Source organism: Danio rerio, chromosome 10 (genome assembly GCF_052040795.2).
Source record: "Danio rerio strain M-AB ecotype USA chromosome 10, GRCz13ab, whole genome shotgun sequence".
Taxonomy (NCBI): Eukaryota; Metazoa; Chordata; class Actinopteri; order Cypriniformes; family Danionidae; genus Danio; species Danio rerio.
The window spans coordinates 565,562-578,746 of NC_141030.1; the positions used below are offsets into that span (position 1 = coordinate 565,562).

A 13,185-nucleotide genomic window follows, 5' to 3' on the forward strand; every position below is an offset into this window, starting at 1 on the left:
GCCCACATCACCCTCCAGGAAGCCTAACTAACCACACAATGATCAGCCCCCAGGAGCCCTCACTAGCCCACATCCGCCCCCAAGAGCCCTCACCAGACCCCAGGAGCCCTCAGGAGGGCGTGCAGATTCCGTGTGGACCTTCCAATACTCACCACAACTTCTTCCGTCATCATTATATTTTACAGAAAAGCCTGAATGCTTTCACACATGTGATTTGCATGATGCAAGAGGCGATCTCTCTGTGATCGATACACATTTAGGATCAATCTACCAGTAAAAAATGTATTAATCTGAGGGTCACGTGTGTCCGGAATCATGGGTTGTGATCTGTCCGAATCACAGACCCCAGTGTGCCACTGTTATGCAGACAACACAACTATACATGCATTGCAAAACATGCTTCTCTTACGTAGAGTTTTGTCTTGTTTCTTGTTTAAATATCGCAAAACTCTTAAATGAAGAAGCATTTTCTAGACAAGTAGAAAATACAGTCTTTTAAAAAGAGAAATGAAGAGAGTTTGTATTTAAAACAAGCAAAATAACCTGCCAGTGTGGTCAAATAATCTTGTATTTCATTTGACGCTGATTATTTTGCTTGATCAACATGAATGCATTGTTCAGTGTGTGTTCGTGTTAGTAAATGCATCAGCTAATACAACCTTATTGTAAACCTAACAATTCTGCAGTTTTATATCTTGCAGTTTAGCTTTTAATTTGTTCAGAATTGTCTGAAACAATACGTAATTGTGAGATGAAGTCACAGTATATTCAGTAAATAAGCAGCCCCTGGACAATGTCCGAGCCCCACGAGCAGCTTGTTTCTGTTGAGACTGAATGGGTTACTGTGTGATTATGTAAATGCAGATGAAATAAACATATTCCAGCGTGTGTGTGTGTGTGTGTGTGTGTGTGTGTGTGTGTGTGTGTGTGTGGGTTCGGTCGGTCAGGCTGTGGGACTGCTGGAATCTGGTGTTTGTGTGTAGATCTGTGCTTTATTTATGTCACCACAGCAGCAGGTGTTCACACACAGATCTCACGTCTCATCATGAGCTCAGTCTGATGACAGAAACACATCCTGTAGTGTCCTCTAATTAATATGCATAATTAAATGAGGCCGTTTATTGCTCAGATGGGCTGTTATTCTGAGCTTTATGTCACTGTGCAGTGGTTAATATTTGGGTGTCACAAGTTGTTTAACAGATATTGCCCACACTTATCGACATGAAAATGACATGTTCAACTTAAATGAATGTCAATATTTAATACAGGGGTGGCACGGTGGCTCAGTGGTGTCTCACTGTGGCCTCACAGCAAGAAGGTCGCTGGTTTGACTCCAGGTTGGGTCAGTTGGTGTTACTGTGTGGAGTTTGCATGTTCTCCCCATGTTGGTCCAAAAACATGCAGCTTAAGTTACCTGACTAAATCAAATCAGCACCATGCTCCTAGTCAGTAGTTATCTCTTAAAAGTGATCACTATCTGTTCATTAGCTACTACAGCAGGGGAGTTCTCCACATCCACCGGAGCTCAAACTCCCCTCTCGCCCTGAACCCCCTGGCTCGAGGATGTTATGAGCTCAGGGCTCATAACAACTCTTGAAATACACTTAAAAAGTACAACAATTTTACTCCAGTATATCTAACAAAGTAAATGTCCCACTTCTGGAATTATGAGGACGTTGCTGATGTGCCGTTTCTCAAAAAGCTTATAGATCACACATAATGAGAGGAGTTTTTTTTTTTTTTTTAGAAAGTAAAACTGCACCTTTACTGTGAGGCGTTGAGTTTAGGGTTGGGGAGAGGGGTGGAAAATAAAGTTTATACAGTATAAAAAAAACATAGAAACCTATGAATGTCCCCACAATTCACAAAAACAAACACCTGCATGTGTGTGTGTGCATGTTTGTGTTTGGTCTGTGTGAGTGTGTGCATGTGTTTGTGTGTACATCTCTGTGTGTGTGTGTGTGTGTGTGTGTGTGTGTGTGTGTGTGTGTGTGTGTGTGTGTGTGTGTGTGTGCATTTTCAACTCTGAAAACTGGACTGACAGAATTTCATCCACTAGAACTTCAGTGTTCAGCAGCCTAAGTTGTGTGTGTGCGTTTATGTGTGTGTGTGTGTGTGTGTGTGTGTGTGTGTGTGTGTGTGTGTGTGTGTGTGTGTGTGTGTGTGTGTGTGTGTTTGCTTGCATGTGTGCATGTGTGTGTTTGCATGTGTATGCGTTTGTGTCTGTTTATGCTTGTGTGTATGTGTGTGTGTGTGTGTGTGTGTGTGTTTGTGTGTGTGTGTGTGTGTATGTGTGTATATGTGTTCAGTAGAGCTGATCTGTGTGGGCCTGTGTGTGTGTGTGTGTGTGTGTGTGTGTGTTTGTGTTTGTGTGCGTGTGTGTGTGTGTATATATATATATATGTGTGTATATGTGTTCAATAGAGCTGATCTGTGTGTGTGTGTGTGTGTGTGTGTGTGTGTGTGTGTGTGTGTGTGTGTGTGTGTGTGTGTGTGTGCGCATTTTCAACTCTGAAAAGTGTTCAGCAGCCTAAAAAGTGTTCAGCAGCCTAAGTTGTGTGTGTGCGTTTATGTGTCTGTGTGTGTGTGTGTGTGTGTGTTTGCATGTGTGCATTTGTGCATGCATGTGTGTGTTTGCATGTGTATGAGTTTGTCTTTTTATGCTTGTGTGTGTGTGTGTGTGTGTGTGTGTGTGTGTGTGTGTGTGTGTGTGTGTTAGCTCAGCCTCAGTTCCAAAGTCCCAAGGGGAAGCCTGTGAACTGTGTGTGCGCGCGCGCGCGTGCGTGTGTTTATGACAGCTGCATCAGTCGCATTCGGACGCCTCGATCTCTCGTGTTTAATGAGCGCTAATGAACTCGATTAATGAAGAACACACACACGCGCCGGATGTGCTGCTGCTACAAGAAGAGAGTGTGTGTGTGTGAGTGTGTGTGAATCGTGCTGTTGATTCAGCAGCTCTTCCACCACTGCGCTGAGCTGTGCGTGCGTGCGTGCATGCGTGTGCGTGTGTGAGCATGATCGAGTGCATGTGTTCTCGTGATTCTGGAGTCTGGATGGCCGCTCGTGTGTGAGTCTGGCGGACACACCGCTGCATTTCCCCGCAGACGCCCGGACAGCGCGCCGCCAGGATGCCCGCGGAGGTGAGTGTTTTCCCGCAGCGTCCGCAGCTGCCGTCGCCTCTCTGGAGCTCTCCATGCGTCGAGTGTTTGCGCACACACATGTTTCAGGATGGCATGCACACACTGAGGATTGCTGCATGTGTGTGTGTGTGTGTGTGTGTGTGTGTGTGTGTGTGTGTTGGTACTGCAGTGTGTGTGTTTGACAGTGAGATTAACTCTGTGTGCTTGATGACGCGCTGCGCTGGATGCGGCGGGCGCTGCTGCCACTGCGGGCGGAAACACGCGCGCGTCGGGATGAAGTTTTCGTGATTCATGCGTCCCCGTTGTGTGTGCGCGCGTGCCCTTGAGCGGCTCTCTGACCGTGTGTTTGATGGAAACAGTGTGTGTGTGTGTGTTGATGGATGGATGGACACTGCACATGACGTAAGACGGGTTACAAAGCGCCTGAAAACATCAGTGCTGTAGTGAGGTGCAGTTTAGCTCTCCGGAACACACACACACACACACACACACACACACACACACACACACACACACACACACACACACACACAAACTGATGCTGCTGTTATGCTTCATGATGCTGCTCTTCTGCACGCTGCATTTGTGGATCCAGAGATGCATCATCCAGCAGAGCAGCATCCTGAAGCAGAGAGCAGCAGCAGCGTGTCAGGAGAAAAGTCATGTCGGGATGAAACAGAGTGTCATTTAGATGGACTCTAACAACAATGTTGGGTTGTTTTAGCCCAATGCTGGGTCAAATATGGACTAACCCAATAGCTGGGGAGGGAAAAAATCATTTTAATGTGACATAAAAAAATTGCCTGATTTGTCCATATTTGACCCAATATTAGGTTAAAACAACCCAGCATTTTTTTGAATATATTGTTCAATCAAAATGACAACAATGACTTTCATTTTTATTTTTTTTGCCCTAATTACTTCTTATTTCTCTTATAAATGAATGGGTTTGTTGTCATTCATTCATTTTCCTTCGGCTCAGTTCCTTTATTTATCAGGGGGTGCCACAGTGGAATGAACCGCCAATTTATCCAGCATATGTTTTACTCAGCAGATGCCCATCCAGCCGCAACACAGCACTGGGAAACATCCATACACACTCATTCATACTCATACACTATGGACAATTTAGCCTACCCCAGTGGTTCTTAAACTGTGGCCTCCTCCTAGTGGTATGCGGAGGAATCGCTTAATAATGAAAGAAACAATTAACATTTTTAATCCTTTGATACGTGCTATAGCATCAATGTGATCAGCGTTGGATGTTTTCTGAAGTGACGTCTAGGCAGGTTAGGGTAATTAGGCAAGTTTTTGTATAACGATGGTTTGTTCTGAAGATTATCGAAAAAAAAATTAGCTTAAAGGGGCTAATAATTTTGTCCCAAAAATGGGTTTTAAAAATTTTCAAACTGCTTTCATTCTAGCCGAAATAAAACAAATAAGACTTTCTCCAGAAGAAAAAATATTATCAGACATACTGTGAACATTTCCTTGCTCTGTTAAAAATAATTTGAGAAATATTTAAAAGAGAAAAAAAAATCAAAAGGGGGCGAATAATTCTGACTTATATGTCAAATTTAACACCACGTACACCATCGCAAACGGGCTTACACTGAGTAAACTAACATCGCTACTCATGAAAAGTATTGCTATTAACATGACGTATGCATATAATAAGGTACAGTATATGTCAAAAGCATCAGTGCAATATCAGACAGCACCCGTGAGAACAGCACAGTTATACCATTAACAGATTCACTCATGTCCAGCAGTGTGTGCAGGGCCGGTGAGCGCTCCGTGTATCTTTTGCTCACTCAGTTATGTTAGAAAATCTATTTTCTTGTGATAACAGGATTTCATTGAGACATATTTTCCTCACGCTTGCATATATATATTTTTGCTTGTTAGTTTGATTATTGTTGATTTTAAATGCAATAAATCTGTTTGTATAATACTTGTAGTAACGGTGCTTATAATTAGTGGGTGCGACTCAATTTTGTCTGATGCACCTACATTTTTAAAGTTAGGAGCACCGATGCTACCAAGCAAAACGGGTAATTTCAAACCCTGATATTATGATTAGAAATGTGTTGAAGAAATCTGCTCTGCTAAACAGAAATTGGGGAAAATATATACAGGAGGGTGAATAATTCTGCACTTAAATGTGTATAATTAATTAATTCATTATCCTTTAGCTTAGTCCCTTTATTAATCAGGGGTCAACACTACGGAATGAACCGCCAACTTATCCAGCACATTTTTAGGCAGCGGATGCCCTTCCAGCCGCAACCCAACACTGGGAAACACCCATACTAAGGTATATAAAACAATAGAAAAAAACACTATGGTTTATTCCTCATAAGAGCTGAAATCATCTTGCATCAGTGGATCCAGGCTTCAATACCGTTTTGCTCATAGCTGATCATTTTAGTGTATCCATAGCAACCAGCTGCATAGCAACACCCAAACACTATCAACACCAGCAAACCCGCAGTGAACAGAGAGAGAGAGAGAGTTAAAGGTGCAGTAGGTGATCTGCCTAAATGCTATCCTTTAGCATAATGTCTTCGAAAACACAGTCACTGGCCTGCCGTCCAAAGCCACGCCTCCTGAAATCACGAGCGCGCACTGTGAAGATAGCAGTAGACAACACACTAGATCAAGTCATTCACCTGTTAGAAAACTTTACAGTACTTTACAATACTACAATTCCCACTGAGTAACTGTTATATCAGCGCGCTTCAGTTGTGTAGCAGCAGAACTCGTCATCATGTGCAATATTTCATGCATGCAGGATCGCTGCTCTCACTCTCTCACATGCTGTCCTAAAGCCACTACTGTATGCTCAGTGTTTGGCCGGCGGCGTGCAGGAATTACACTCATCACTGAGCCATACTGACATGCTGTTTCACAGCCAATATTCAGAGTAGCGGTGAACAATATAAGGAGCGTCACAGGCTGGCATTGATTAAACATGAGCCAGTGTGACTGTAAAAGCAACTTCAGCTTCAGGTGTGTGTGCACTTGTGCATGTATGTGTGTGTTTGTGTATGTGTGTGCATTTGCATGTGTGTTTGTGCTTGGCATTTTTTTGTTTTATTGTGTGTGTGTGTGTGTGTGTGTTTATGATTGTTTTTGTTTGCACATGTGTGTGAGTTTGTGCGTGCATTTGTGCATGTGTGTGTGTGTGTGTTTGTGCGCATTTGTAAGTGTGTGTGCATTTGTGTGTGTGTGCATTTGTGTGTGTGTTTGTGCATGCATTTGTGTGTGTGCATTTGTAAGTGTGTGCGTTTGTGTGTGTTTGTGCATTCATTTGTTTGTGTGCATTTGTAAGTGTGTGTGCATTTATGTGTGTGTTTGTGCATGCATTTTTTGTGTGTATTTGTGTGTGTGCTTGTGCATGCATTTGTTTGTGCATTTGTAAGTGTGTGTGCATTTGTGTGTGTATGCATTTGTGTGTGTGTTTGTGCATGCATTTGTTTGTGTGCATTTGTAAGTGTGTGTGCATTTGTGTGTGTATGCATTTGTGTGTGTGTTTGTGCATGCATTTGTGTGTGTGCATTTATGTGTGTGTGCATTTGTTTGTGTGTGCATTTGTGTGTTTGTGCATGTGTTTGAGCATGTATGTGCTTTTGTCTGTTTATGCTTGTGTGTGTGCACTTGTGCATGTATGTGCGTGTTTGAGCATGTGTGTGCATTTGTATGTGTGCTTGTGCTTGCGTGCAATTATATATGTGTGTGTGTGTGTGTGTGTGTGTGATTTTATGTGTGTGTGCATGTGTGTGTCCTTGTGCATGTGTCTTTGTGTGTCTGTGCATGTGTATGTGTGTGTGTGTGCATTTGTGAGTTCATACATGTTTGCTTTGTGTGTGCGCACTTGTATATGTATGTGTTTGTGCACGTGTGTGTGTGTTTGCATGTGTGTTTGTGCTTGTCTGCATTTGTGTTTGTTTGTGTGTGTGTGTGTGTGTGTGTGTGTGTTTATGATTGTTTGTGTTTGTACATGTGTGAGTTTGTGTGTGAATTTGTGCATGTGTGTGTGCATTTGTGCATGTGTGTGTGTGTGTGTGTTTTTTGTGTTTGTTTGTGCATGTGTGTGTGTGTGTGTGTATTTGTGTGTGTGTTTGCAAATGCAATTTAGTGTGTGCATTTGTTTGTGTGTGTGTGTGTGTGTGTGTATTTGTGTGTTCATGCATGTGTTTGAGCATGTATGTGCTTTTGTTTGTTTATGCATGTGTGTGTGCGCATTTGTGCATGCATGTGTGTGTTTGTGCATGTGTGCGTTTGTATGTGTGTGTTTATGATTGTGTTTGTTTGTGCATGTGTGTGCGTTTGTATGTTTGTATGGGTTTGTATGCATTTGTACTTGTGTGTGCGGTCGTTTATGTGTGTTTGTGATTGTGTTATTATGTGTGTGTGTGTGTGTGTGTGTGTGTGTGTGTGTTAGTTTGAGTGTGCAATTATGCTTGTGCAATTGTTTTTGTGTGCGTGCGTGTGTGTGTGTTTGTGTGTGTGTGTGTGTGTGTGTGTGTGTGTGTGTGTGTGTGTGTGTGTGTGTGTGTGTGTGAGACTGACTGCTGGCCACAGACACACATCTTCAAACACTCAATCAGGCAGAGATGGTGGTTGTGCAGAGCTGTTGTGTTTCTGCATAGACGTGATCTCACCTGTTACATAGAGCCAGCAATACCTGCACGTCCACTCAGCTTGATTTCCACAGCGCTGAACACACTTCACACACACACACACACACACACACACACACACACACACACACACACACACACACACACACACAGCCTCTAAAGAACAGAAAATACCTCTCACAGACAGAAGACTCGTTATTCACATCAGCTCAGTTCAATAACTGTGTAAAGTTCATCAATTATGAAGAGAGTTTGCTTCAGATGTAAGCGGCTCTACAGACCATCATAACACTGTCAGCATTCAGCTCAGCTCAGCTCAGTTTAATGCATGCATGTCTGTTCGAGATCTACGGTGGCTGAGGGAGGTCAAGAAAACACATGCACCGTCTTCATAAGGTCATGCAGCAGCATCTTAATTGGGTTCAGGTCAGGGCTTTAACTAGGCCCCCACACAGCCCACTGTGAAAAAGTGTTTGCGCCCTAAACCTAAGTACTGGAACAATCATACTCATAATTCTCTCTTCATATAGCCGTAAGCCTATTACATACTCATAAAACACTGTGATATAGCCGGACTCGGGTCGTATCGCTTTCTCACTACAATCGATCCGCTCCAGAGTTTGTTTCAATCGAGCTGAGATCACCACATTCAGGTTCACCGATTGTTTTGGCGTGGACCTGAGCGCGATTGCTGGATTCACATATGCCAAACAAACCACGCTAACTGGACAAACGAGACGGGTTCCAAAACAAACGTCTAGGTGTGAAAGCACCCCCAATATAACCTAATAGAAACTAAACAGATGAGTTATAAAACAATTCACCCCCCCACAGTTGTCATGAAGGGTAGTATAAGCTGTATGAACCAAAACCATCTTTTGTAGCAGGCTGTAAACATGTGTTTATCAGCTGTAAAATTGGCCAGTTTAGCATTGCAGTCAGTGAACATCTGGAGTTACTGGAGCCTGCCCCTAAAGGCCAGTCAATGAATTGCAGTTTCTGTTACTTCTGTACTGGCTTCACGAGGGAGCGCGGTAGGTTGCCGCTTGGGTTTCACTCACTCAGAGGGTTTTAAAGAGGAAATGTTTTCACATGGACACAGCTTTTTAGTCTGAAATAGATTTAATCTGCTCTGAAAAACATATTTTACCTTATTTTAATATTAATACATCAATTAATCATTTTATAAAAGCTATTAAAAATGCATTGTTCTAGAGCAGTTGTAGGGAACCTATGGCTCGTGAGCCACATGTGGCTCTTTGACCAAAAACATGTGCCTCTCCAGCTGTCTTCTTTATTAATATTTTGCGATTTAAAAACTTATAACCGTCACTAGAAATCCAAAAGTGTCATATTGACAATATAGTTATAATTCCTATTTAGTGTAATTTTTTTACTTAATTTATAATAAAAGGACATTTCAACCAATCTGAGTGTGCAGCACTGTGGATAAACTTGAATCGCGACCCCAATAAAGGGCAAACAACTTACATTTCTATGGTAACATTTACATTTAGTCATTTAGCAGAAGCTTTTATCCAAAATGACTTACAAATGAGGACAAGGAAGCAATTTACACAACTATAAGAGCAACAATGAAGAAGTGCTGTAGGCAAGTTTCAGGTATGCAAAGAAAGTGTAAGAAGCAAAACAGTAGTATTTTTTTTAATGCAGTTAGTGGTGGAGTCAGAGAGGCAATTGCAGATTAGGAAGTGTAGTGGAGACTAAAAAGTTGAGTTTTAAGTTGTTTCTTGAAGACAGCGAGTGACTCTGCTGTTCTGATGCAGTTAGGGAGTTCATTCCACCAACTGGGCAGATTGAGCGTGAGCGTTCGCGAAAGTGATTTCTTCCCTCTTTGGGCTGGAACCACGAGGCGACGTTCATTCACAGAACGCAAGTTTCTGGAGGGCACATACATCTGCAGAAGTGAGAGCAGATAAGAAGGAGCAAAGCCAGAAGTCGCTTTGTAAGCAAACATCAGAGCTTTGAATTTAATGCGAGCAGCAACTGGCAGCCAGTGCAAACGGATGAGCAGCGGAGTGACATGTGCTCTTTTAGCTTCATTAAAGACCACTCGTGCTGCTGCTGTCTGAAGAGCTGAAGAGGTTTGATAGAGTTAGCTGGAGGCCCGGCTAGTAGAGTTGCAATAGTCCAGTCTGGAGAGAACAAGAGCTTGAACAAGATGAGCTGCATGTTCAGATAGGAAGGGTCGAACCTTTCTGATGTTATAGAGTGTGAATCTGCACGATCGAGCAGTTCTAGAGATGTGATTAGAGAAGTTTAGTTGGTCATCAATCGTTACTCCAAGGCTTTTTACTATAAGCTTGTGCACGTAAACTCAAAAATCATTCATAAATGGTGATGGCATAAAGAAAAAAAATTAATTGTCCTTTTTTAATTCATAGACTTATATTTCTTTATTTTTGAGTTGTGCATAGACATAAAGGTTTTGTTTAAACCTGTATTATATAAAGTAGTATCAGTGGCTCTTTAAAAAATACATTTGCAAAAAAATTCAGAAACGGCTCTTTGTCGAAAAAGCTTCCCGATCCCTGTTCTAGACAAATGTTATATCATATGAAATCTCGTTATCACAATACTTCACAACAATATTGTCGATTTTTCCAGTATCGTCCAGTCCCAGTGTGTGTTCTCTTTTGAAAATGTGTGTATGTCTCCTGAAGATGCATGCGTGTGTGTTGTCTCTTGAAGATGCATGCGTGTGTTTTAACTCCTGAAGATGCATGCGTGTGTGTTGTCTCTTGAAGATGCATGCGTGTTTGTTGTCTCTTGAAGATGCATGCGTGTGTGTTGTCTCCTGAAGATGCATGCGTGTGTGTTGTCTCTTGAAGAAGCATGTGTGTGTTTGTGTTGTGTTTACGAAGCTGCGCTCATATATAATTCAGCCCTGCTCTGGGAGGAAGTTCTGCTTATTTCTCTTCAGAGTGTTTGCAAGTTGCTGGATTGAGAATAATTGAGTGAAATTGCCCAGAGGTGATATATACATATATATACGCACACACAAACGGCAGTGTTTGATCAGAGGGCTGTGTGTGATCTGATGATGCTGTTTTATCTGCTGATCGGGACGCTGTGGTGAATGAGTGAGCTGGAGGACCCGCGTGATTCAGGCTCAGATCTGATGCTCTTCTCTGTTTCTTCTCTGTTCTCTTTCCTTTAATGCAAAAGAAACCGGACCCTGAGGAGCTGCCGACCCAACCCTCGTCTCCAGATAACCCAGAGCAGGAGATTGTTCAGGAGACGGCGGATTCTCCATCTTCAGATGCCGTCGCAGAGGCACATGTAGGTCGAGATTTCTCCGAGCTTGCATCTGCTTAGTATTATTATATAAAGCATCACTGGGTGTCATTATTAGGCATTTCAAAAAGGATTTGTGTCTTTAAATAATCTAGATTTGGAGGAAGAATGAGATTATCCTGATGTGCTCTTACATGAAGCATTCATAATAGATCATGCATGCTTTATAATAATGTCAATGAGAGATTACTGTGGAGAGTCATGAGGTGGTGTGTGGAAGATTATTCTAGTAAGCCAAAACTAAGGCTAAAACTATTGGTCAAAATATATTTGTGTGTGTGTGTGTGCAGACGGAGAGCTCTGGGATTGGCACAGAGAAATCGTCCAGTCCTGACAGCGAGTCGAACCCACTTAGCTCCAGCAGCTCTAATGAACAGGTCATTCCCAGCGTCCTGAAGGTAAATGATACACACACACACACACACACACACACACACACACACACACACACACACACACACACACACACACACACACACAAACACACACACACAACACTCATATAGTAACACTCATATAGTACTGAACAGATTGGTGTTTCTGTGTAGAGTTTGCATGTTCTCCCCGTGTTGGCGTGGGTTTCCTCCGGGTGCTCCGGTTTTCCCCACAGTCCAAACACATGCGCTATAGGGGAACTGATCAACTACACTGGCTGTAGTGTATGAGTGTGTATGTGAATGAGTGTCTATGGGTGTTTCCCAGTGCTGGGTTGCAGCTGGAAGGGAATCTGCTGTGTAAAACATATGCTGGAATAGTTGACGGTTCCTTCCACTGTGGTGACCTCTGATAAATAAGGGACTAAGCTGAAGGAAAATGAATGAATGACTAAATGAATGGCCCAACTGACCCAGCCGGGACTCGAACAAGCAACCTTCTTGCTTCGAGCCCACAGTGCTAACCACTGCACCACCATGCTCTGTTCTAAGTGGAATATTTGAGGAAATCATATTCAAAATTTGAAGTTGATATCTCTAAAGAATAAGCTTTAAGTAGGATTTGTTTGGCCGCAGTACCAGACATGACCACTAGGTAATATTCAGTTTCCATTTGTGACCCTATGTAGGCGAACCCTATGTATTGAGGGCCACCATGCTGCCTTTATGACATTATTTACATTATATTAAGCCATACAAGTCTTAATACCCCATGTAAGGGGCACACATTGGCACATCCATGGCTACTTCATAGCTTGACACACTGCCCACTAGGCCTGGGGTTTTCAAACTTTTCCAGCCCGCAACCCCAAATTAGTGACTCACGAGACTAGTAGGCACAGTGTTTAACAGCTTTTAACAATGTTAGACCCAATCCCAATTGTACCCCTTAGCTCTTCCTCTTACCCCTATCCAATGCTTAAATTGTGAATTGCAAGATCCCCGAAACCGATCGGGGTAATGGATCCGGCATGTTTCCAGAAAATGGAGAGGTGTTGCGCATGAAAGTTGGGGGGGTGGAGGTCTCGCAGACGACAGTGAAGAGAGTTGGGGAGTCACGGAAGAAAGCTAAAGTGAACAGCTGATAGGAGGAGGCCGGTTGGGGTGGGGGATCGGTAAAATGAGGTGCCGGATCAGATTTCAGAGGTGCCGGGTCCGACATGTATAGACACAAATTAGGCCCTGCCCCTACCCATTGTTTTGTTCATTCACGTGAACGGGAAGGGGTGTCCCAATTCTCCTTAGGTGTAGGGCTAAAGGGAAGGGCTAGATACCCCTTGAAACAGAGATTTTTCAGGACCACACTTGAAACCAACGGGTACGAAAATTTCCCAGAATACACCATCCACAGCAGCAGCATGGCTGCACACAGAAATGAAGAGATCAACAAATTACTATCATTAGTATCAATTTTTACGACAAACAAGCACATGTTTAATATATTCATAACCACATTCGTGTTTTACCGTCATGCCTTCCTGATAATGTCTGAGGCGTCAAAACTAGATTAAGACCTATCCTATCATTAAAGTATACACACAGTGCACCACATAACTGTAGAAGCATGTTGAAGAGATGCACTGCAGTGTTTTTTTTTACATCAAGTTTTTGTTTTGTTTTCTTTCTAGTTTAATGTTTAATAAGACT

General features: G+C 42.7%; 1 protein-coding gene across 8 annotated transcripts in view; it reads left to right on the forward strand.

Annotated features, from left to right (window-relative positions):
- Positions 1-13,185, forward strand: part of arvcfa (ARVCF delta catenin family member a) — a 48,940-nt gene that overhangs the window by 6,358 nt on the left and 29,397 nt on the right. For 4 of the 8 annotated variants that reach the window (XR_015500644.1, XR_015500643.1, XM_087269913.1 and 1 more), the window contains exons 1-3: positions 3,027-3,140; positions 10,976-11,089; positions 11,395-11,502. Coding sequence is in view for 3 of the 8 variants with exons in the window: in XM_087269913.1 (XP_087126039.1) it covers positions 3,129-3,140; positions 10,976-11,089; positions 11,395-11,502 (234 nt within the window). In the remaining 5 variants the exon portion in view is untranslated. Of the gene's footprint in view, positions 1-3,026; positions 3,141-10,966; positions 11,090-11,394; positions 11,503-13,185 lie in introns of those variants that run through there. The other 4 variants (XM_087269918.1, XM_087269917.1, XM_087269919.1 and 1 more) reach the window with 2 other exon arrangements.